Source organism: Strix uralensis, chromosome 4, assembly GCF_047716275.1.
Source record: "Strix uralensis isolate ZFMK-TIS-50842 chromosome 4, bStrUra1, whole genome shotgun sequence".
NCBI classification, from domain to species: Eukaryota; Metazoa; Chordata; class Aves; order Strigiformes; family Strigidae; genus Strix; species Strix uralensis.
Window position 1 is genome coordinate 79,310,516 of NC_133975.1, and position 24,635 is coordinate 79,335,150.

At 37.8% G+C, this 24,635-nt stretch overlaps 1 protein-coding gene across 8 annotated transcripts in view; it reads right to left on the reverse strand.

Moving 5' to 3' along the window:
* INPP4B (inositol polyphosphate-4-phosphatase type II B) overlaps window positions 1-24,635 on the reverse strand; it is a 333,478-nt gene that overhangs the window by 233,381 nt on the left and 75,462 nt on the right. For 2 of the 8 annotated variants that reach the window (XM_074867375.1, XM_074867377.1), the window contains exon 3: window positions 2,241-2,317. The exons of 5 other annotated variants lie outside the window; for them this stretch is intronic. In XM_074867375.1, the coding sequence (XP_074723476.1) occupies window positions 2,241-2,276 (36 nt within the window). In that variant the 5' untranslated portion in view covers window positions 2,277-2,317. Of the gene's footprint in view, window positions 1-2,234; window positions 2,318-24,635 lie in introns of all 8 variants that reach the window. One more of the 8 variants, XM_074867374.1, reaches the window with a different exon arrangement.

Sequence of the window (24,635 nt, forward strand, 5' to 3'; positions counted from 1 at the left end):
TAAAGTTGTTGGTTCATATTGCACTTGCTGGTCTCTACGTAAAATATTCTAAAAGCTCACTGGCAACCAACAATAATTTTTCTGCATGATCACTGAGCAAGCATAGGATAGAACAGCCCTTATCTTGCCCTTCTGCATTTTCCTCTTTCTTTGGTCATAAAAAGACCACTTCCAGTTTCTGAAACAATTATTTCAAATGCTCAAGTACAGATAACAGTAATTAACTTTCCCCAAAGTATTTTTAGAACAACATTAAAATACATTAAAAGAAAGGAGCAGCTGGAAGCACTGGATTAAAGATGATGAAGCTGTACAGTGTTCTGGAAATGTCAGTGCTTACTGCACATAAAAGCCTAGAAACACTTTTCAGAGGCAAGTTCAACCTTCATTTGGGCTTCCAATTCTGACCTGAAGCTGTAATTACTGGTCTCAAAAGGGGGAATAAAAGATTCCCTAGATGTTGCAGTTTTATCACTGATCTCAAAGAGCAAATCAAAAAGTTTCCAGTGAATGTTATAAATGCCCGAGTTAAGTTTTAGTCACAATACCCCTCCAAAAAAAACCCCAAACAACAACAAACCCCAACCCCCCCAAAAAAGCCACATGCAACACTTTTGCCTTGAAATAAGCAATAATCCCATTTCAAAAAGCTGTTTCCAATCTATGTATAGCTTTCAATTGTGTGCAAACACAAGAAAATAAGCATTATACACCAGACCCTTTGTGGTGTTAAGAAGATCACTCCTTCGCCATGCTGCCAAATCCTTCAAGACAGACTTCCATGAGCAGTTCACATGCAAAGTAGAGACGCTTAACAAGCAGCAAAGTGAAACACTCTCCGTATAAATTAAGTTTAATGTTATTTTTCATGTTTCAACTTATTAGTTTTATTTTCTATCTAAAGAAAAACAGAAACATGTTTTCCTAAAAAAACTTTTACAAACAGTTCTCTCATTTAACAGCCTCATCACTGCTTTGGTATTTAACCACTCTCAAAAGCCATTTATTGCTTCATATACCATCTCACTGTAACTGCTGTGCCTTAAACATCCAGTGAAGTATTAGATATTTCCCAGGAAACTGATCAAAATGACACAGCATAAAGGGCAACCAACAATCTAGGGTATAATAAAATAACAGCACATTAAAGAATTAGTAGAACATTTATACTCAGTTGCATAGAAACCCTGTGAAACTGCTTACAACATTGACTTCGGTACCCAACATGTCCATCATGTTACTACTAATTTAAATGTCAAAGCAACTAACAGTGACTTTTCAAAGTGTTACAGAAGAAGTATGTTTATCATACTAAGATGCTGTAATCACATTTGATGAGGGATGAAGAGAATTACGAGCTGAATATTTAAAAGGGAACACACTCAATTAATGAAACCATTTTATTTTGTCATGTCTAACCCAGCTACTCTTTAGGACATTATGAGCTTGCAGACAACCCAGTAAAGCAAGCCAGCACGCACAGCAACATTGCTGCACATATATTTTCAGTTCTCTTTGTCAAACAACACTAAATCCCCACCAACCAGGACCCAAAGATGAATGCTCTCATGTCTGTATTGTCAGGGGACCAAAGGAATATGACACCCAACTGTGGTCTGATATTCCTTCCTGGAACTCTACTCAGAGTGGGAATACAAACTATTTCCTTCTCTTTAGGAATTTTAAAGAAAAAATAATATTTTCTCCCTTTACTGGAACCCCTACAGTTCTCTTCCAAATTCCTGTTTTAGGGAAAGCCTGCAGCCACCAGACCTCTCTCTACCCGCATATTAACTCTGGAGCCCTGTTTCCACAAGTCTTCCCAGGCCATGGGTCCTGGCACCTCTGCCGCCTGCATCGTTCCAGAGTTTGGGGCAAAAGAGTGGATAAAGCTGAGCAATGTTGACCTTTTACCATATGAATTAATCACTACTAAATATGTACCTTAAGAATAATAAAAGAATCCTGTGTGCAGAACTAAATTATACAGAAGATTACTTAAAATATCTGGCTCTAAGTATCATTTCCAGAGACAATGAAGCACTTCTGAAGGGCTTTTTTGGTTTATTGATATTTTTAGAAGAATGAAACAAAGAAGAGAAATCAAATTTAGGACTTTAAGCATTTTTAAGCTTGTAGCTATAATTACTCTGTTCTAAGGATCCAATATAACTGTAGTAATTTCTGAGGAAAAAAAAAGAGCATTTTGGCTCATTCCACCCAATCTTTCTCACCATTACCATACGCATGATCAGTCTTCGATAATTCTTTACCATGGAACATCTCTTGAGGTAAGTTTCTCACACAAGCAAGAAGTCTACAAATAAAAGAGAATCAGCTTTCAAGAACATCTTATCCAATGCAATATATTAAAGATGAACCGCTAACATTTAACCTCTTCCACTGCTTCTAAATTGACACACACTGAGCACTTTCTTAAACGCAGCTAGAGACTAATCCAAGCAAGTGGCTAGGAATAGTAAGCACCCGTATCATTTCCATAAGTTTACACACACATAAAAATAAACCTAAACTCTCAAGGCCAACTCTTTTATGCTCTTTTGTCAGTAACAACAGTGTTGGTATCCCAACACAGAAAAAGAACCAGGAAAACCATTGGAAACACGTGTGATTAATAAGAAACATACATATCTTATATGCCCTTGTGGGGTTTTTTTAATTTTTAATCACAGTGTTTAAAACTGGAAATTTGCTTTTAGGAGAAAATGCAATGTTTTCAAGCTCAAAGTCGATGCATTCTCCTTATCACAGCTGTTGAGCTCTTCTCTCAGAGTACAGCCACTCTACAAGCAACACAGCAGAAAAGACAAAATACTGCTACAGGAGACAAGAACTTCTCCCATTAAGACATTTCTCATTTTCACATTAAGACATTTCTCATTTTTCACAACTAAAAAAAAACCATGTAATTAAACTTCTTCAATAGTCAATGTAATAAACTGGTTTTTTGAGGGTTCTCAAAACCAATAATTTTCTTGCATACACACCATTAAAAATATGTTTTGCTAGTACTTCCTGGCTATACGATACTAATAATTACCCCAAATAAGTTAATCCCAAATTATGATGTTTCTTGGGCCAGTTTGAAGCTTCTTGCCTCAGGTTTGAATATGTATTATCTGAAATTAAACTCTATAACATGTTTTGATTCTACTTCGTTACTGTTTAGGTATTTTTGTTTTGGCTTTTTTTTTCCCCCCAAGGGAATGTCTAAAACAACATATTCCATTTTTTGAAATTTTGGTTTTGCTATTGGAATGTAGCACCCTGCAAAAGAGTTTCACATAGTTTATTTATCTTCAGGCACTACCATCCATCATGTCTTTAGACCTTAAAAGAGCTGAACTCTGTCAGAGGCAATGGTAAAGGCCAACCTGAGTCCAGAATGCCGATGATAACAGCCTCTTTGCATGACAGGATCCTCCAGCCATACATTCTCACATTGACTGATCACCTCTCTCACACTTTAATTCACTGTTGCCAGAAAAGCCTAATAAATTTTACAAATAATTATTTCTACAAACATGAATCACTAACATCAAGTAATGCTAATGCAATACCATACTAGGTTATGAAGATATAAAGGCTAGATTCAAGGTTCGGCTGTCTTGCTCTATTTAATTTCCTGTTTGCATTTTCATCTTCTGAAAAGCATACTGTATTAGTGAGGGAATCTATTGAAATTATATTATAATTATCACTAAATTAGTTTTCCCAGCAAGCGCACTGTAGGAGACAGAAATATGGAAGCACTTTTTGTTCATGGGTTGGTTTTTTTTCCCCCCCCATGCTGGGGACTGGATGTGAACACAAAGGCATAAGGATACAGAGGCACGTAAAGCACAGCGGAGTGAGTGACCAATAAGTCTCCCAAACATTTACAACTCCTATCACAATTTCAGTTCATATGCTCTGCTGAAGGGACACTCTATAACAGTGCGTCCCAACACTTCCCACAAGCAGAGAGGTTGTGGCATCCTCCTCTTTCTGGGCTGCTACCAAACGCAGGCTCACGTGCAGTATGGAAAGCAGCAGAAAGGCTGGTGGTTCACCTATTCCCCAGCAACTGCTGCTACTTTGTAATAGCCTAGCGTGGTATCAATGCTAATTTCATTGGAGCCTGACAAACTTCCAATGCACCAAGCCGGAAAAACACCCCCAAACCGCACACGTTCATTTACACAATGTTTAATTTGGGCTCCCTTTATTAGCCACAGATAACAGTTATGTAACTACTTGCCCCATTTGGCCTTGATGCAAAGTGTTTAATGCAGAATGTAAATCTTACCATCTTGCCATTTGTGAAGGCATCAAAATTACTTGAAAAGTTAGCTTAATAACTGAAAGTACAGCTGATGTTGTGAAATGCAATTTCTATAACAAGCTCATCATGAAAACATACACCCACCCACATTCTACATTTAAAATGAAAACATCTCTTACGCAAGTATAAGAGTGAACACTGGAAACAGGTATTTTACCTCTGAGCTGCATTAGGAGACTTTTCTTTTAAACTGATGAATAATGCAGGCAACAGACTCTTTGGACATAGCCAAAGAATCTCTCATGGCAGACTACCACAACATAAATTGCAAGAGTAACTGCTAAAGCCACAGCAACTGCTAAAGCATCATAACCACATACCATCACTGAGGGGAAAACCCTGCCTGCACCCCTGCGAGTACAGCAGAAGTAACAGCAGAGCTATCCTGCTAAATGTCACCGGTCACACCAGCACACCCTACGCTCAGCAGAAAGCACCATCTCAAGCAGCAGTGTCTGAGCAGTGATGCTAGAGCACAGTCAGAGTTGAGCTTATAATAGAGCATGGGTAAGTCCAAGTACAAACAGCCCCATAGGAGATGCACATCACAGACAAGTCCTAACACAAACAAAAGCGCACATACTCCAGAACCTCAGCTGAAGTCATTCTGTGTGAGAAGGAACAAACTCCCTTCAGCACCTCACAGTAACTTTGAGGCTAATCAGATTTACAGTAAGTATAGGGTAGTTGTGCATCATTGGCACAACTAATGAGGCAGTGAACACTAGCAAAGGGCAGGAATTTGTACTAGCAGCACCACTTCTGGGGAAAAAGCACATGGAGCCGTGCCCTTAATGGCAGATGAGGGCAGAAAACACTGCATGAGACAAATTGCTTTAGTACTTTCCTGAGTTAGGGTCTTGTTTCACATAAAGCTCTGGAGCAGCACAGTAGCATTACAGACAGCTGAATGTAACGGGAAGTGTATGTGTTACTATTTTTTATTACAATTACTAGCCAGCATGCCAGCACTAAACGCCTGCAATTCTCCCTGATTTAAATAGCCTATGTATTTTAAGTTTCATAGGTTTTCAGTACAGAGACAACTTTGCTCCATGACTGAAGACAGGCTGTCACGCCCAAGCAACTGCAGGCAGCTGTGGTGGGCTCCCTCCAGCTGCTCCCTTGGCTCTGCAGAAATACCATTGCTGATAAACCCTCCTGAGAGACATGCCAAGAACTATTTAAACTTCATTCATTACTAATTCTTTGGGTGTACCAGAATTTCAGCCTTAACTGAAGCTATGGTGACCTATATAAGCCCCACACTTTAACATAATGGCCCTAAGTTACTTCATACATGAATATATTATAATGTTTTCATTTTGCCAGGAAAAGGTGGTGTGTTTTACAAAGTAATTGCATTGTGAAATCACTTTTCTTCAGTACATAAACCGAAACAAACTGTGCCCAAAACAAAAAGACTTAAATTATTAAAATTATCATCACTGTCAGGACTATAACAACTGAAATGGTTTTGCTAGTTTGTAAAGGACATAAAAAGACAGTGTCATTCTAAAAAATTATTTATTACAGGTAACACTATAGTACAAGAAGGCGGTAAGAAAACAGACTGACAATTGTGTATTATCACCTTCTGTAAGTTTTAGATATAAATAAAAAGTTGTTAGGAATAAAAACATCTGAATCAAAGATGCATGAGAGAATTTGCTGCTGTTAAGCAATTATGAAAGACCACCTATGCCAAAAATGTGAAAAGATAAGAAAAAGGTCCCATTTCGTCTTTCCAGTCTAGATTAAACAACCTGATACAACTTGGCAAGTGTAATAAAGTTGTGTCATATTGAGATCACTCTGCTTCCGCATCACTGGGTACAAACTCCCATTAAGCCTTTAGGCTCCCTCCATTCTAGGTGTTAATTTTGACCCAGTTCTGGCTTCATTAAACACAAATCCCTAAACGTCCTTTTTTGTGGGGAAAAAAAAAAATTCTCATGTATGAGATCAACACGTAAGCTCACTCTGGTTTCCAGATTAGTAAGAAATCAACCACACTACATTTCAACACAGTGACAAACATTTCTAGAATAAGTCTCCTGTTCCCGCTCCTGCTCCTTTATGTTGGGCAAATGGGCTACAGCAGGAAGAAAAGGCTGTAAAGACCAACATACAACCTACAGGAGAAGTTTCCTTTGTGCAGGAACAGTTGAACATATAAACAGGAGCAATGGTCCTCAAGGATTTGGAGATTAAACTTGGGCACTTGGCAGCCCAAACCACTCCCAATTTGACAACGCCTTCATCAAAGCTCATACTAGACAGACTGCTCACTGTCAGGCTGACTTCAGACTTGGCAGCAAGTACACAGTCTGAGGTCCTGATCCCCGAACTGTGCAGATCAGGAATGTAGCCTGAGCATACAGAGACAGTCCTCCAACCCATGCACTCAGTCTTCCCATACACAGAAGATGGGATAATAAGGGTGAGAGCTTTTGTGAGACTTAAAAAACATTAGTGTCCACCTGTTTCGCCATTTTAACTTCTACTGCCTTATTCTCCGTGAAAACTATTGCAAGGTGAACTTTCTCTATCTTTTTATTAAAGACTATCTTTTCTGCCAACATGGAACATGTACCATCAAGTGAGGAAACTGCTTTGGTCTTCACAAGAACCCTCTGAACTACAAAGAACTTGGTACAGAGAGCAAGAGGGATGATGTCTAGTATGCTATGCTTGGAGAAAAAAATACTCTGTTAAAACAGGGAAGATGCAAAAAAGAGAACTCAAGCTACAGCACATCAAGTACTGTGAAGTATGAACATTTACACACACACTTTGCAATATTATAATACAACCTATGGATTTGTTTGTGTGATTATTGGGCAGTTTTTGGAAAGAAAGTGTCAACAATCCTTGAAGCCTTTATTCTCAAAGCGATTAATTTTTCTGCCAAGTAATTTTAACTTTTATTACTTATTTTACCACAATACCAAAAGCAACCATTACGTAATTCTTCCAGGGCCAAAACTCCAGCTTATACCTTTAAGAGTGCCAAAACTGCCTGCTTCATCTGGCAGTATCCAGTGTAGTCCAGTACTAGTTTAAAAAAAAAAAAAACGCACAAGAAAAAAACAAAACCACACCCACCCCAAAAAACACCACACACATACACACACAACATACAAATACAGAAAAACACTGTTAAATTGTGATTAACACCCCAGTACAAGCAAGCTTAGTTACTCTATTATGTGATCTATTCTCTATTACGTGATCTATTTTCACATTTTATTTCTTCAAGGTCTCACTATTCAACGTCTAAAAGATGCCCTAGCATGACCTACAGGTTCTTGAACTAGGGAAGCCAGAGCTTTATTTGGAATGAGGGATTTTAAAGCAGTCTGCCACAAAATCCAAGAAATTTAGGGTGAAGGAAGCAATATAGCTGAGCCAGTCTAATTACCATCCGTATGTAGGTATATCACAGTATCTAGTTTTTCTGCCCCCCCCGAGAGCAGCCTCCTCCCCCTGTACTGCCATCTTCACTGCCACACACTCCTTGGGATTGTTCTGGTATTTGCTCTATGACACTCTCCATGAGCAGTATCTAGTATTAACCTGAAGATGACTAACCCAGCCAGACATAAACATAAATATTTTTCTGCTAGCTTAGCGAAGTGAATCAATTCAAGAATCATCAGAAAAAACACAGTGATGGGCATAGAACCATACCACTGGGACCAGGGGAGAATCCAAACAGCATGATGACTTGCCTTTAACAGCAACACATTATTGATCTGCTCAGCTACGCTGCACAGCTTCATCCACAGATTTAAACCACTAGTTAAAATGACCTGGTAACTCCAAGCAGTATTATTTCAAGTTTACTATAGGGTTAGAAAAAAAAATAAATTACTTATATTGTCTGTTCCTATGGTTTTCTTACATCTCTTAGAAATGTGTTTATTTTTAAATGAAAACACAAGTTTGGGAACATGTTTTTTCTGCAAAGAATAAACAAGAAGTGGATTCCTTAAAGAAAAGCACTGCACAGATACAAAGCATACACGATTCTCAATTTAATCCCTATCAGAATTTTAATTCTTAATTTCCTAGCTTCTTTCCTATTAAAATTCCAATTTGGCATTCCAGTAAAATGTGTCTTTTCAGCTCAGATATAGTAAACTTTAAAGTGATGCATTTCAAGTTCAGTGAAGATCAAAATATCCTATTAAAAGACCACCATCATTTAACTAATGCCCTTGAAGTAGTTTGAGCAAACTTTTCTGGGCAAAAAAAATTTTGAAAAAAAAAAGCAAATGAGAGACAACAAACAAAACAGAAGCCCAGCAACAGATATAAACCCTTGACCAACACTTTGTACTCCTGGCTGGAATAACCACTACCTTGATTCCATCACAGCTGCCAGCAGTTTCTGAATACACAACACAGTCAGCTGCTTCAGTGACATTTTAGGCCCTGCAAAAAAAAGTACTTAATCCCGATGGCTGTGAGATGTCGCTGTAAATCCAAAGAACATCTGCCTCCCTGCTAGCTGAACATATATACAGTTTCATTTTGGTGCAAGGTAATGGGAGCTTGCAATCTGCTTTTGGCTTCACCTGTTTTTCTTCAGGAAATAATCACCATACTAACATTACAAGCTGCCAAAACATTTGCATAAAACAACAATTAACTTTAAGAGAACACACATGCCGATGCTAACCTTGACAATTATAAAGTTCCACTATGTTGCAGTGCTAAGACTTTGATTGAGACATGAAAAAAAGACATGTATGATTACAGATAAAGATCGCAGGGCATTCCTAGTAGTAGGACTAAATCCCAGATGGTACATTCAAATGCTACGTAGAGTGGTGAAGCACTTAATCGATTTTTATAATCATTTGAAATAATTTTCCATGCAATATTTGGAATGACAACTCTTCAGATCCTCCAAGGCTAACTCTGCTTTACTCCTGTCTAGAAATTCCCCACAATATAGAAACTGAAGTTCTTTAATTTTTATAGAAAAAAAAAAACACAACACATTTTATTTCACTTAATCTTTAGGTGGCAGAACAAAAGCAGTATCTTCAAATGAAAAAATCTACAATGCATTCAAATCCAAGCTGAGTCTCAAAGAATGCACTGGTAACTATAACCTCATTTCAGTTTAGATATTGCCTTCTGGAACTGTGCCCATGCAACTGATGATGTCCAAAAATGAAGAGGCAGTTTAACATGGTAAAATTGCAACAGAAACCAGAGTCCTAACCAAACCAATATAAAAATAATTCAGGTTATCCTACTATTTCATGAGGACAGCTATTGAGATTATAAACAACTTTTTCTGGAGTGTAAGGTGTTAATTAGATGTTCAAGTGAACTACTTAAGCAACAAGGCCACACTTTACTAGATAACCATTTAGAGATGCTGGCTAATTTTCACAATACCTAAAGGCTTCCTTCTTAAATACTTGACAACTTGAGCCCTTGAGACAGCAATCACTACAAGCAATATAATCACAGTTCAGGTTAGGTAAGTAGCTAGTGACAGCAGTGTTTCAGCACAGCAACTGCTATAATGATGTTTCAGACCTCATTCAAACAACTTTTACTGGATGTCAGATCACAGCCACATGTTAGGCAGTGAGGACAGTACAACCCAGCTCTGCCTGAAAATACAGAGGTCTCCAAATTTTTTCAGCAAAGTTCCTTTTCATGTGGTATCTCCCACCTAACAAGTATGATGCTACACTGCTGCAATTGCGTAATACCAACCAGCTGCAAGCTCATCAAACACTTCATGACTTTCTCCGAGTTACCTCAGAGACATTTCAGATCTACATTCCTTTAGTATCCCTAAAACCTCATTAATTTTTCCATTCAGAGTAACACGTGTCTCCCCCTCTACCTAAGAAAGCTTCATCTACAATATTAAATACTTCCACTGTTATCTGAGTATGAGAGTAGTCAAAAAAAAGTCCTTCTGCTTGTTCGACATCACAGAGCAGAATCACTGCCACTGCTATGGAGAGATCCAAGTGATATCCCACAATAGGCCTGCAGAGAAAGCGAGGAGCTCTCCTTCTAGAGAGACTTGGACCAATAAAAGATAGATTAAAATCTGGAGGATGCCTTCAAAATGCTCAAGAACTTGCAAACCACAGGGGCAGGAGGTGTTATTTGAGAAACTGAGATCAGGCACTCCATCTGGGAACATCCTCCCTTGAGCAAGGTTCATAATTCACAAATTCCAATCTAATCAAGCAGGCAGGGAAGAACTTTTCTAGAACAATTGATAACTATTAAGCTTCATTCCTGCTGAAACCAGCAGCCTCCCATTAGCAAAATCTCCATTCTGTGATTGCTCAGCTGACACTAGCTTTTAGAGGTGTCATTCAGCTGTTTTAAGTACAGTTATGTTCCAATCTGTTGGGTTGTTTGGGGTTTTTTTTCCTATCATCTTTAAAACTATCCTACATTTTCTAAAACAAAAAGACTCAAGTACAAACCCCAAAACTTACACTGTTTTATTGAATAAAACCGTAACCTTTTCCAAAAACAAGAAACCCCAAGTAAACAATAAACAAACCGAAAAACCCAACTACCAACCCCAAAGAGTCTGACAATCCATTTTCCATTAATTTATGAATTGAGGTTAAACAGTGTATCCTTCAATACTATTTACTAAATTCTGTCAGATTAGTCCTTTAAAACAGTCATAGAAGTAACATGAAATAACTATTCCAAGCAAAACAGGTACAATAGTTAAGCCTGCTTTGTCTCCTGTTACATTCTCATCAGCCTTGTCAGCCCTGCATCACTGAAGTGTTTTGCCTTCCTATCAATTTCTCTGTTTGTCCTACCATCTGATGTATATTGATGACTAATTACTTCCCTCTATTCCACCCCTACTTGGCCATACCTTACTTTGCTACATGACCATTGTGAATTTTTTAAAAGAAATACTCACTTCACTTGAAGATGTGTAATGTAAAGGTATTGAATTGCATGGCATGTTTTCAGACTTACAGTCAGAGGTCAAAAAGAACTACAGCTGTCAACTTCCTTTTTAAATAAACTTTTAAAAATCATTTTAAAAATCAGCAATTTACAATTAAGTCCCTTAGTCTGAGGCTAGGATATAAACTTCAGAAAGGTCTTCACTGTACACACACAAAAAAAAAATCCAGCTACTCTACAGAATCACAGATCTGGTTCTTTTTTTAATTATTATTTTGATAGGTTCACAAGTGGGGAAAAATTTCCATGTACAACAGAAGTTCACAGCAAAAAGCAGTATTTAAAACAACAGTATCTCCTTTTAGAATTCAAAAACCAAGATTTATTTTAAAAATCCAGCTGGTGCTTTCAAAAGAACAATCAGCTGTTTTCAGTTTCCTGATACAACTGCTCTTCAGCCCAAAGCAACAAGACCTAATCTTCCCACAGACTGGGCTGTCCTTTGTGCACAAGAGGAGGAAGTCTATTATTATAAGCCACTATGGGTTCCACTTGATCTATTGAGGTTTAGGCTGAGAATTTGATTAATTTTTGCAAATATTGCACACTTCAAAAAAATTAATGGAGCACAGCTATAAAGACAGCACTCCAAAATACAGAATATTTGAACAATACTAGCCAATAGTAGCCCACAAGAAGAGCACAGGAAAGCATAACTGAATGAACTGCAGGTGGCTTATTAGTTCACAAATTTAGTTCAGCTCCACTGTGAATGTTCTCATCCTCCTCAGGCAGGAAACCGCAAAACCAAGGACACTTCTCATTCTGAATGAGAAGCACGGGCATGACAGTTCACCTTACTTGTGATAAGCAAGTGGGGAAAAAAAGAACCAAAACCACAGCTGCTTTTCTTTCTTATACTTGACCTCAGTCTTTCAAATGACTCAAACTGATACCTGTGTGAACTATAGCAAAAAAATAGCCTAGGAGTCTAATAAAGAGAGAAAAAATCCTTTCCCAGTTTCCATGTGACTTCAGCCAACATGAAGCATATGGAAGCTGATAGTAATGTTATTAACAAACCACCAGTGAAAATGGGCCTGAAAAAACCAAGGAACTACAGTTTATTTTTGTGAATAAATGTTTCCCAATGTCCCAGCTTAACAACTCAATAAGATACTATTGTGCTCAGCACAGTATCAACTAAGAGACTTCTCTAAAATATATCCTATAATCCTACGAAAAACACATGAAACCAGCCAAGCTGGTTTCTATCTTCCAGGAAGCATAAAGCTTCTTTTTTGAAAATTTCATGTTTATCTGAGAACTAACATGGTCAAGTTCTGCAATTCAAAATTAAGAAGTTAATCCTAAAACAACTGGGTGTGATAACATACCTTCAGACCCTAAGGTCTGCTCTGCCTAATAGTCTTTCATGAAGGTTTAGCCAACTTGGTTCACAGTTTTGTGTTACAACACTCCACCTTCCAAGACAGGACTTCAGTTTTTCCTCTTCACAAACATAACTGATGAAAAGCAGTCAAGACTCAACTAACAAAGTTTTAACTGTAATAAAAAGGGATGGGTAAGTATATCCATTTATCTAGAACACAAAGAAGTTAACCTTTTATCTTACCAATAATAGATCCAGTTATCTCATAATACTACGTTAATTCTCATGTTTTTTCTTTTCACTGTCTGCTTCATCAGATAAAACGCGGTTTACATTGCTTGGGCATCAGAACTTTAAATATACCATAACTCTCCCATCTGCAAAAGCTGGTATGAAAGACTATTCATCCATTGTTGAGAACTACTTTCAGATCCTTCTTCAGATGAAAACACTATGAAAGAACCTAGTAGTACTTTTTAGGTTTGGGGAGGGTTGTAGAACTGTTCAACCAGTTTTATGTAACATAATACACGGAGTTCTCTGTGATACTTAGCCAAATGTTCTTATCTTGCAGGAGAACGTGACCAAGCATAGTACAGACATGAAAATACCACCAATAGTTTTGAGAAATGGATAATCTCTAGATAGACCTACAATTCAGAGAAACTGTACTGATCTAGGACTGTACTCAACTGCAGTCACAGATTAACATATGAAATATTAAAGATTCAATCCAACAAATAGCTAGCAAACCCATTCTAAATGCAAAATCATGCATTCTTTATGCAAGCAACTATATATATCCTACCAATTAATTCACATTCAACTTGAACAGGAAAACAACTGAGACACACACATTAAAAGTACTGTTCTAGGGCTTTTTTCCTGAGTCAGACCAGGGGTGCACACATGAAGTAGGTGAACTGCGAAACTACCTTGTTGCTCATCTTAAAAACAAACAAAAAATACAACAAACAAAGAAAAACCCCAAACTGTTGTGGTATTTTGTTATTGAAAATTGTCTTTTTCTATACTGTCAGACACAAAAGTTCTGGACACCAGGTATATCAAGGCCCTGAAGAGTCAAACGCTGAAAACTTAACCTAATTCTGCCACTAGCCCACTGTGACACTGTGGCTACCAAGTTTCTTACATAGTTTGACAAGATGAATGTTACCACTGCATTCTACCAAAGCAATTAAGGTTTATCCACTTCTGTGAACATACTGCAGGGAGCTGACACCTTCCCTAGTTCTGCAACCAACAGAAATTTCAGAACTGTATTACCACCATTATCGTATTTGGGGATTTGCCATGATGAATCCTATTGCTGAGAGAAGCAACTTTAAGCTGAGATTTAGGTTACAGAAGAGGCTTTACTTAGCTCTGCTCCTCAGTGGAGCCTTGCCTACTATTGCTTTCCCTGGACCGAGGCAGGAACATTATTCCCTTGCACGGAGGGCAGAAGAACAGGCAATCCAGTTCTACCCAAGTTGCTATGTTAGTGCTACAGCTACTGTTGCCTAAATTCTCTATTACACATGCAGGGCTTGGTCACACAGATGTGCTTAGTAGAGGACTGCTGTTTCTATATGAAGATACAGGCCTAGAAGCTGTGAATATTCTGTTGGTGCCATTTGGTGAAGATAACACACAATACTCTAAGAATGATACATCATGTGCTCATACACAAATGGCCTCTTCTGCCAACCTGGTCCCTCAAAATACCACTACCCTTAAAGAAAAACCCAAGTGTTCACAGTATTAACAGCAACATCACATTTCATCATTTTTACTGTGTCCCACCTCCTCCTCCCTTTACTTTCCTCCAATGTCAACACCTGACTTGCAAATTTCTTTATCATTTCAGGTTAAAATCTCACCTTTGCAGATAAGCTTACCTTGGGATACAAAGACAATAATGGGACTTGCAAAGTTTTCAGCTCTGAAGTGAAGAAACTTTGACAGAGCTTAGAGAAATATTTATTTTATTCATACAGAATACTAGTGGGAGCACTACCATCAATATAAGAAAGAGGCTGGGAACCAAAGTTCAGTGGAAATTAAAGAGATAAGACGCATGGTCCAGAAATAAAATGAAATCCAGCTTGAATACACATAGGAAAACACCCCTGTGGGAAAAGAGTCCAAAATATGAATGTACTTGGTAAGAACTATTGCTTAAGATTATGAATAATGACAGAAATTCAAATACAAGTGTTAAATGAACTGCACTATTATGGAAGCGGAATGATGTGTGTGATAGGTAAATGGGACATTTAGCACTTTTTGGGGCTGTAACAACAGTACAAGTTCCCTTCCATGACCCTTAAAACAGTTCTCTGCCCCGGAGAAATCATTTTCAACCATTCATAAAATGTTCTGGTTTATTCCTTTTGCTGCTCTACTTCTACTATTATACAGGATCTTTTCACTTTATCTCCCTCTTCTCCCGGTCCAAAATATACTGTTCTTTCCTTCAAGGCATACATTCTTTCTCTTAAAGATCATCAGCCCTTCAGAGCTGAGATGGAAATTACTTTGAAAATCATCACGACCTTCATTCAGTAAGACAACAGTAAAGAAGTAAATAGAACATCCATGAATGAATGGTAGATGATTATCCAGGAACTCACAGGAGCATAATCAGACAGAAAAAACATATTCAAACAATTTGAAAGAGAAGTTACAATCTTTCTGAAGCATTTGAACTTCATGACCAGAAAAAAAAATGGTCTTGTAATTTTATTCAAGTGTTTTACATTGAATTATTATAGCAACTGTACAGAAATTATCTGAAAATTACATCTAAAATATCCTTGAGCTATTTTTTAATTAATTTTTTCTATCCTTTTTCATACAGTCTTTTAAGTTATATTAGAGAATATATTCACCACCTTATATGATGGATTTTAAGCTACTCTTTAAAGATCCTCTTATCTTGAAATAAACCCTAAGTGTGAAAAGTACTCAAAATTTAGTGACATTGGAGTATATGAGCCTCCACTTTCATCACAGTATCATTAAATATTTATTGACACACCAAGCAATTTCCTTTTCTTTACTGAAGACATAATTGGAAAATCAGCCCTAAATTCTGAGTGAGCAGGCTTCCCCCTCTCCCCTTCAAAAGTGGAAAATAATCAGACCCATTGAAATATACAGCATAACACTTTAAAAAAAAAAAAATCCAATGAAAGGTAAAGTACTTGTGCTAAAACATGCTTGGCACACATACAAAAGAATCCAAAGATTAAGAACAAGAAACTAGAAGGGACAGAACATATTTGACTAGAAGACTCAAGTTTTGTGATTCTCTCTCATTTAAAAAAAAAAAAAAAAAAAAAAAAGATTTCTGCACACAAAGTACTAACTGATGAAGAGACTTGTTCCAGCAGCAGGTACAATTCACTGTATGGTTCCAAAAAGCTTCAAATTCCTGGTGCCATGCCACTGCTGTCACATTGTAATACAAGAGCCAGCCTTGCAACAAAAAACATTTAAAAGAGCAGAAAACCTTTGAAAACTATAAATGCTAAAAAAAGTTGTGACTGCAGATAAATGAGCCATCTTGAAATCTTCTTTACTTTTCTTAGGATGGCATCATTTCGCCCCTGGTCCCAGGTTTTGATTTTACTAGATTGAAGTGATACCCATTAAAAAGCTTCAAAGCTACTTTGACAAACAAGCCTAAAAAGAGAAAGTTCAAAATGGTTATTTCAAGTCTTCTTCCCGGATGCCTCTAACTGGAAAATCTGCATGCCTACTTCTCTCCTTAAATGCATTGACTGGACTCCCATTCAACTCTGTTTCACTTAACAAAAATAGGAAATCAAATCTTCATTTTTCATCTCTTTCATGGAGGATGCATTCAGCGAGACAAGAAAAAGGGAAATAAAAAGAAGAAAATCAGTTTCAATACTTTTGTAATGACTTGTTCCAAAACATGGTTTTAGACTACATTTGCTTGAGAATATAAATTATTTCTCTTGTGCATTAAAAGCTGTGTTTATACTTTTATACTCCCTATAAACACAATGATGAAATGATAAACAGTGCCTACTAGTCCTAATTTTACACTGACACTGAGCTTTGAAAATCCTTTTTAAAAAAAAAAAAAATCCAAAGAGGGTGTATTAAGAAGCGCCAAACCTTAGGGTATACTGGAAAATACTATGGTTTTTTCCTCAACCTAGCCAGGTTTTTCAGCTGATGAATCCATACTTGCTTTTGTCAAAAAAGACAAGTATATAGTATACAAACATCTGTGGGTCAAATATATCACTTGCAATTCTTCAGTGACTCAGGAATTACACTAAGAATGAATTCAATTTCAGAGTTCAAAATTTGGATCAAGTTACAATCTGTACATTCAGTAGAATCACTGTTACAACACTGGCTGCTATTTTGTTGTAAAAATTCTTCTAGGACGGAGTCAGAGAGACAAGATAATCTTATAATACTGTTAGCTATTCTACACTTTACAATACATAAAACAATTTTCTTCCCTTTATAACTTCAGCTGATATAAAAGCATAGCTATTAATAGAGCCCTTCTTGCCAACAAAGATTTCTACTAGACTTATGTGAAAGTCACTAAGTGCTGAAAGCGAAGCCAGTAAACTTTTTCAAGGCTACGTACACCACCTATCAAAATAAACTACTGCACCTCAGTAAGTTACCTGTAATACATATCTTTTATTATAGGATTACTGTCACCCCATCCAGCAAGACACCAGCACAGAGTTTGCATCTTTCCAGCTGTGCAATGCCAAGGAAGCCAGTTTGAATCTACAAAACTTGATAGTGTCAGAATTAAATGAAGTCCATCTTGTTGCTTTATATTTTCTACGTACAGTATCCGATTTCTGTCCCTTTATGGTTATGACCAGCCTGTGTAAAGCAGGCCCACGCACCCTCTGCTGCCTTCTCCTTGAGAAGGTTGCGATGTCTAGCTTTATCCATCAAGACAAATTCATTATCCAATTAAATTTACACATGAAGCCATTAAACACCGAACACCTTCATTTTCCTGACATAGTCAAATAAATTAATATTCACGTCTAACATTAAAACAGGAAAAGTTTTCTTAGAAGCATCAAAAACAGGTAAAAAGAGGAAATAGAACAGCTGAAAAAGAAAAGTCGAATTGAGACTTGGCGTAACAAGATTTCTGTCTCTGTCAGCTAAGTCTATCTAGAAAAACTGCAAAAAAAAAAAAAATAGCTCTTATACAGGTGGACTGTCTGTTCTTTAGGAAGCTCTGCATTTAAAATTGTATTTATGGACAGGAACCAAGCAGTAATTGCTCTGGAGATTTGAAGAGTGGTTCTGACAAGATTTACATAATTTAGGCTACCTTTGGCTATGACTTTAATTCTAAATAGAACATTTCAGAAACGTGACAATAGAGCACAGTACAAGCTGGCACCATAATAAAGATAACTACTTCCACTGGTTGAACAGAATAATCTTAAGCAACCAACAAGCTTCAGGGAAGGCTTTTTGTTGGGATGGGGGATCTTGGTTAGCTGGTTTTTTTAAAGAAATTTTAACCAGGTCACTATAATGTTTCAAGACCAGATTTCCATTAATATACAATTTTCCAGTAGGGGTAGTTTAGTGGAAGTTTTTAAATGAATCTGAAATCCTCAAGCCTCATTAAAAACTGTGGCCAAATCTAAAAGGCTATCTTATTGACTTGCCTTGAAAGAAAATTTCCAGTTTCAAAATCTAAGCTTAAATACTAATAAAAGAATTTGATCAACCCTACTTCAGCACAGAGTTTTCAGCCTCCATACTGCCACATTTCCTGTGTCCAGTTCTGAATGGCACATAGAGGTCCATTTTTAACTCCCACAGCCAACAAAAATACCGTAACACAGAGCAGCAAGCAAGCATAAAATACAGTTACTCGTCCCTTGCAATAGTTTCATGTCATCTGAGCAAACAGCAGCAATGAAGAGAAAACATTTCATAGGCCTCAATGAAGTCAAACAGCTGGTGGTAAAGAACTTAATTATCCAGACCTGGAGTACTCCAACCTTTCATCCTTCTTCTGTATCACTAAAAGCAGAACCACCAAAACCTTCGCAAGCCACTAATATTTCATCAGCATGACCAGTCACAGCAGGTCACAGATATTACAGATGAAAATTGCAGTACCTCAGATTAACCATGGAGGGTAACTGCTAACCTTAGCTGATTCAAAACATTTGTAAATTCCAAGGATCCATCTTAGCTTTAAAACCTTCCCCAGAATTGAGAAAGGTGACCAAGTAGTATCTCTATGTTGCACTTAGTGCAAACTTGCCATTTTAAAAACAAAAGACATATGGTTCACCAAGCTGTATGCAGATTTGTGGAGTTTGCATACTCTTAACCCAAAAGGTCTAATAGTAGACTGAGCTAAGTCTCCAAATTAGATACAGGCAAACACTAAAAAATTGAAGCTTAGAAGATCTCTCATGTTTTGACACAAGTTTATGCCACATCTTCCAAAAAGGTAGGGAAAAAACCCACCTGCTTTCTAGTAGGTAATATTTTTCTGTGAAGTTGGGAATCTATTCCCACTGTTTTGCATGGGAATACCCTACCTTCCATCACAGTTCAAATATCTTGATTTTTTTTTCTTAATTAAGAAACTTAACTAATACAGTTCTAATCTACTATTTTTGTCTTTCTGAATAATTTTTTTTTTTAAAGAATCTCTCTCATTCGTTCACATATACAACAGTATTTTAGAACCTTTCAACAAGAATGGCTTAAATTAGTTACTAAACAGCTGGCCAAGCCTGTCACATGCAGGCAACAACCACTTTAATCACCTCATTACAGGAATTCTTAATTCACATAATTGCAAATTCTATTGCCATGTTACAGTCAAAAAAAAAAAAACCAACCCACAACCCATCAATGAAGGATTACTAGCAAAATTTAAAACTCCTGTACGCTAAGCATTTCAATTTTAATACCAAAGCAAATAAATACTACCAAAAGTGGATTTTTTTCATTTAAAGATTTTAAAACTGATACAGTTCAAAGGACATACTACTTGAATGTGGAACGTTGCCAACAGTGCAGAGGAATCTGGAGTCAAAACAGAATCAAAAGCTTCAGAAAAACAATTTCCAAAGCATGCATTGATATTATATCTACTGCATTTCAAAGGCTATCATCGCACTCATTTGCACTCAACAACGTCATTCAGCTTCTATCTCTGTGGAAGTTGAGGACAGACAAGCAGAACACTAGAGTTCCTGCCAAATGAACAGGTTATTGACCAGTTTCACCTCGTTTGAATCAGCAAGGTCCCTGTGTACCATTTTGCAGTGAACTTGAGGTTACATAGAAACAGAAAAGACTCATTTCTCTCACAGCCTCTGCCACTGCTTCTAATAATTTAATCTTGCACTTGATTAGCTCATGTGAAGTTTGACCTTAAGAATTGCCTGGTGACATAGGAAAGTGGAATAAGATCTGGCCTAAATCAATGGCCACAATTTCTCCCCAAGCTCTGCTTCTCATTAGCTCACCACCTCTGAGAAGTCAAAGAAAATTATTGTACTAGTTATGCCTATACTGTTGGTGGGGCATGGATTCAAGAACATGTCTGGTACATCCCATAATTCAACTTTGCACATTCATGTGGTAGCACAGTTGAGCTTTTTCTCCCCCACCACGTTCTGTTCTGGAGCTTCCTCAAAATCTACACTTCAGTGTATTTGTGAATCCCAACAGACACCAGGTGATTTGCTCAAATGGAGCAGACAGGCACATGGAGGGACTAAATCAACAGCTGCCTCCGCCAGCAGAAACCTTGCTCAGAGTTTTTAAGACTCTCCTGACTGAAGGTGTTGGTCTTCAAAACAAGAGCCCCAGAGAACAAAAGGACTTGAAATAGTAGTTCTGCTGTAGTTAAAAACCTGAAATGCATTCAACCAGTGACATCGTTAAAACCACTCATGATACAAAAAGAGCTACAAGCAATTTGGCATTATTCCATGATTAAATAATTTAAATTTCTTATCTCATTTGGAATATTATATTCCTACTGTGTTTAATGAATGAAATTTCTCAAAATCAGTGACTGTCTGTCTTTTAAACCTCTCAGACAGCTGAATCTCTTCTTCCTAGTCATCTATTTTGTAACTTTGATCTGGGGAATAATATGATCATAACATAAATGTAGCTCTACAGAGTACAAAAACATTCTTTAATAGCAGTCTCAGTCATCTGGCATGTGTTTTTGAAGAGCTTTTGGGGGTTCTTTTTAATAGTTTTTTAATAACAGGCAAGTTGACATTAGCAAGTACTTGATGTTTTGCTCCCTTCTGCACAGCAATTCTAATTTTCATTTCTGTTATTTCATTTTCACCATAATTTTCAAGCATTGCACAAAACTATGTTACAGAAAAGCTGAAATAGCAAATATCAGTGTTTGGCATCAGGGACATACTGTTTCGATCACAAGCAGTCACACCTAGATTCCCAAAAGCAATACTTATGATACATTAGGCAACTACACATTTATTTAGCCAGCAGAGGTTGAAAACAGAGACTAACTTTCAGTAAGCAAGTACATATACTAACTGACTTTAAAATTACAATGTGCTACACTGATTTAAAAGCAAATAATATAATTTAAAATAATAACTGTAATAAAAAAAACCTACAGTCTATGACAACAATGTAATACGTTACTGGTGTTTAAATCATACTAGAGACCCCTGAGTGCGATCACAAGAGTTTCAATGGTTTGTGGTCTCAGTAGCAAGCTACATATATATTGTTCAAGACTCAAAACTGTTACAAGTCTAACTCAGATGCACACCAGAAAGTTAAAACTTAAATTAAATACAGTGTCTTTCAACCAAGCCTTGTGAGAAGCCTCAGCATCCCAAACTATTTTTCAGAGGTCAGCTACAAGATGAGTTAGAAATCCCCTAGTTCTGTTTCTCTTAACATTAAATAGGGTTTTGTGCAGAACAACACTGAAAGCAGCATCTAGTCTGTTCTTTTCAGCCCCAAGACTATTAGTGGGGTATATATGTGAAGTGACATCTAACCAAAGATAACAGGACAGTTTCACCATATCACTATGATAGATAAATATATCAGAATTTTAAAAAGATGATAAGGAAGCAATCAAAGCTTCTTTACTATGGAGTTACTCTTTTGAACTCTCCGCTAACGGAGGTAGAAAGAAACACAGTATTCTATACACAAGGGAATCCTTTCTTTAAAATGGAAGTACACACATAAACTAACTGCAAGAAATTAATCATTTCTGAAAGAAACATCTTTGCAATTCACAATTCTTCACAAGATAGATGAGAACAATTCTCTGACCCAGGTCAGAAAAATTAAACAGATTTACCGTAATGGTTCCCGTTTTGGAAGGCTACCAAAGACAAGAGGGAAAACACTATTTTGGGACTGCATACAGTGAAAATGTGTTCATATTCACAGTTATGCAAAATGAACCAAAGCTCATTTATTTCACTTGGAATTCCCTTAAGGCCCAGTGCTGCTGAATGCAACAAAACTACCTTTTAAATTTCCCTTACATACCGAGGACAAAAATGAAAACAATTTTTTTAAATTCACTTCCATCTCCTTGCCTGAAACAGGTTGTCTTCCAGACACACCCACCCTTCCCTCTTCTGGAGACAGTCTTTACTCATGAAGTACCAACTCTTCATATGCTGAAAGAAGAATATTACTCTCTTCTTCAAATTGTTGCTCTTAGATACCTAAACCTGAATTTTGAACGGATTGCTTTGATCAAATAAATTAAGGTTTCCATTTGCTAGTTCCAAGACCAACCCTTTCCTGAATTATAAGGCTCATTAAAATAAGTACCAGCTGATTTTTGATAATGATTCTACAATAAAACATTATAAATATACACCATTTAAAGACAGCCTGCAGAGCTTGTACTCTTGGGTAAATTATTTACACAAATTAGGAGAAACTCCAAGTTCCTTACCTAACAAGCAACAATTGCAGTTTTACATGTGTTGGGTTTGTGTGTGGCGGGGTTTTGGTAGTGGAGGAGGGGGCTACAGAGGTAGCCCCTGTGAGTAGTGGCTGTGCCTCTGCGATAACTAACGTATTTAAGAAGGGGAACCTGGTAGGAGGAGCTGGAGTTGTGAGGGAAACACCTACACAAACACCAAGGTCAGTGGAAGAAAGGAGGAGGAAGGAAGGAGGGGAGGTGCGCCGGCGCAGAGACCCCCTGCAGCCCATGGTGAGAGGGCTGGCTGTGCCCCTGCACCCGTGGAGGTCACCGGTGGAGCAGATGCCCTCCTGCAGCCCGTGGGGGGACACCACGCCGGAGCAGGGGGCTGTGCCCAAAGAAGGCTGGGACACTAAGGGAAGCCCGCGCTGGAGCAGTCTGTTACTGGGAGGGCTGCAGCCCGCAGAAGGAACCCACACTGGAACAGTTTGTGAAGAGTTGCAGCCCATGGGAAAGACTCATGTTGGAGCAATTCATGTATGACTGTGTCCTGTAAAAGGGACTCCACGCTGGAGCAGGGGAGGAGTGCGAGGAGTCCTCCCCCTGAGGAGGAGGAGGGAGCGGCAGAAACAACGGGTGATGAACTGACCACAACCCCCATCTCCTGCCCTCCTGCGCCACTGGAGGGGAGGAGGTAGAGAAATCAGGAGCAAAGCTGAGCCCAGGAAGAAAGGAGGGGCAGGAGGAAGGTGTTTTTAAGATGTGGCTATATTTCTCACTGTCCTACTCAGATTGGTTGGTAAATTAGTGTTGGTGGTGTTCAAATTAAATTAATGTTCTTTTTTCCTTCCCCTAATGAGTCTGTCTTTTGCCCACGACCATAATGGGTAAGTCATCCCTTCCTGTCCTTGTCTCAATTCCTAGGCTTTCTGTTTTATTTTAAGGAGTGAGCGAGTGGCTGAGTGGTGCTCAGTTGCCCTCTGGGTTTACACCATGACATACAAACAAAACCATCCAGGGTGATGACACTGGCAGGAAAGAACCTTACAGAACAGGCCAGTGTGTATAACCTTAGAGCAAAAATGAAGGACATCTTCCAGCTGCACACTCATAAACAGTTAGCGTAGTCAGAGAATGCAAGTGATTCCTCCCAATCTAGCTCCAGATCTGTTCAGATAGCCGTTTCCCTACTCTTTCACCTTGGACAAAGTCTTACTCAAAGCTCTCAGGCCCACATACTATGTTGAAATGGAAAACTGAGAAACAAAATTTTCAGAGTTACAGTTTCAGAATTTAGAAAGTTCTCAGTTTCAAAGCCAAGGCAGATCAGCAGTTTGCCCTTGAAATCAAAACTTATGATGCAATTTAAGACAAAACAATAGTTTGAACTATCTTAAAGGAGAAAACCCTATACTATGATCTGGCCCAAACTTGGAACAAAGTGCAATTCACACTACCGTTGGAGAAGTAGTTTTTAAACATAGCATTTTTTCTACTAGAATATAGTTTTCATTCTACTCAAATTATTTATTCTCTCACTACAGCAGAGGCTTAATTAGAGGAATATAAGAAAGGGTTATTTGGGGGGTTTTTGGGACTTAATTTAAAATGTCAAGTACATAATAAACAGTAAAAGCATTCATAATTACTGCATATATTGGTAACTTTGTTGGAACTTACCATAAAAGTTAGGGTTTCTGCACATCTTCATTACATTTAGAATTACTAGCCTTATTTAACTACAAAAGGAAGACACAGGGTGCAGCTCAGCTGAGTGCCACAGGGAGAGCGGGGCAGGGGGAAAGGAAGGACTGCTATTACATTGAGGCACACATTCAGGCAGAAGTCTCTTCACTGCACCAGCTTTAGCTGGCTTATTATTAAATCTGAAAGAAATGGCCCTGGGATCAGCAACTGATTTCTATGTGCCAGTGTATTATTTGTATATGTAGATTTCCAGGGGTGATTTCCCAGCTATTGTCAGGGCCATTAGAAACCATCTTTCT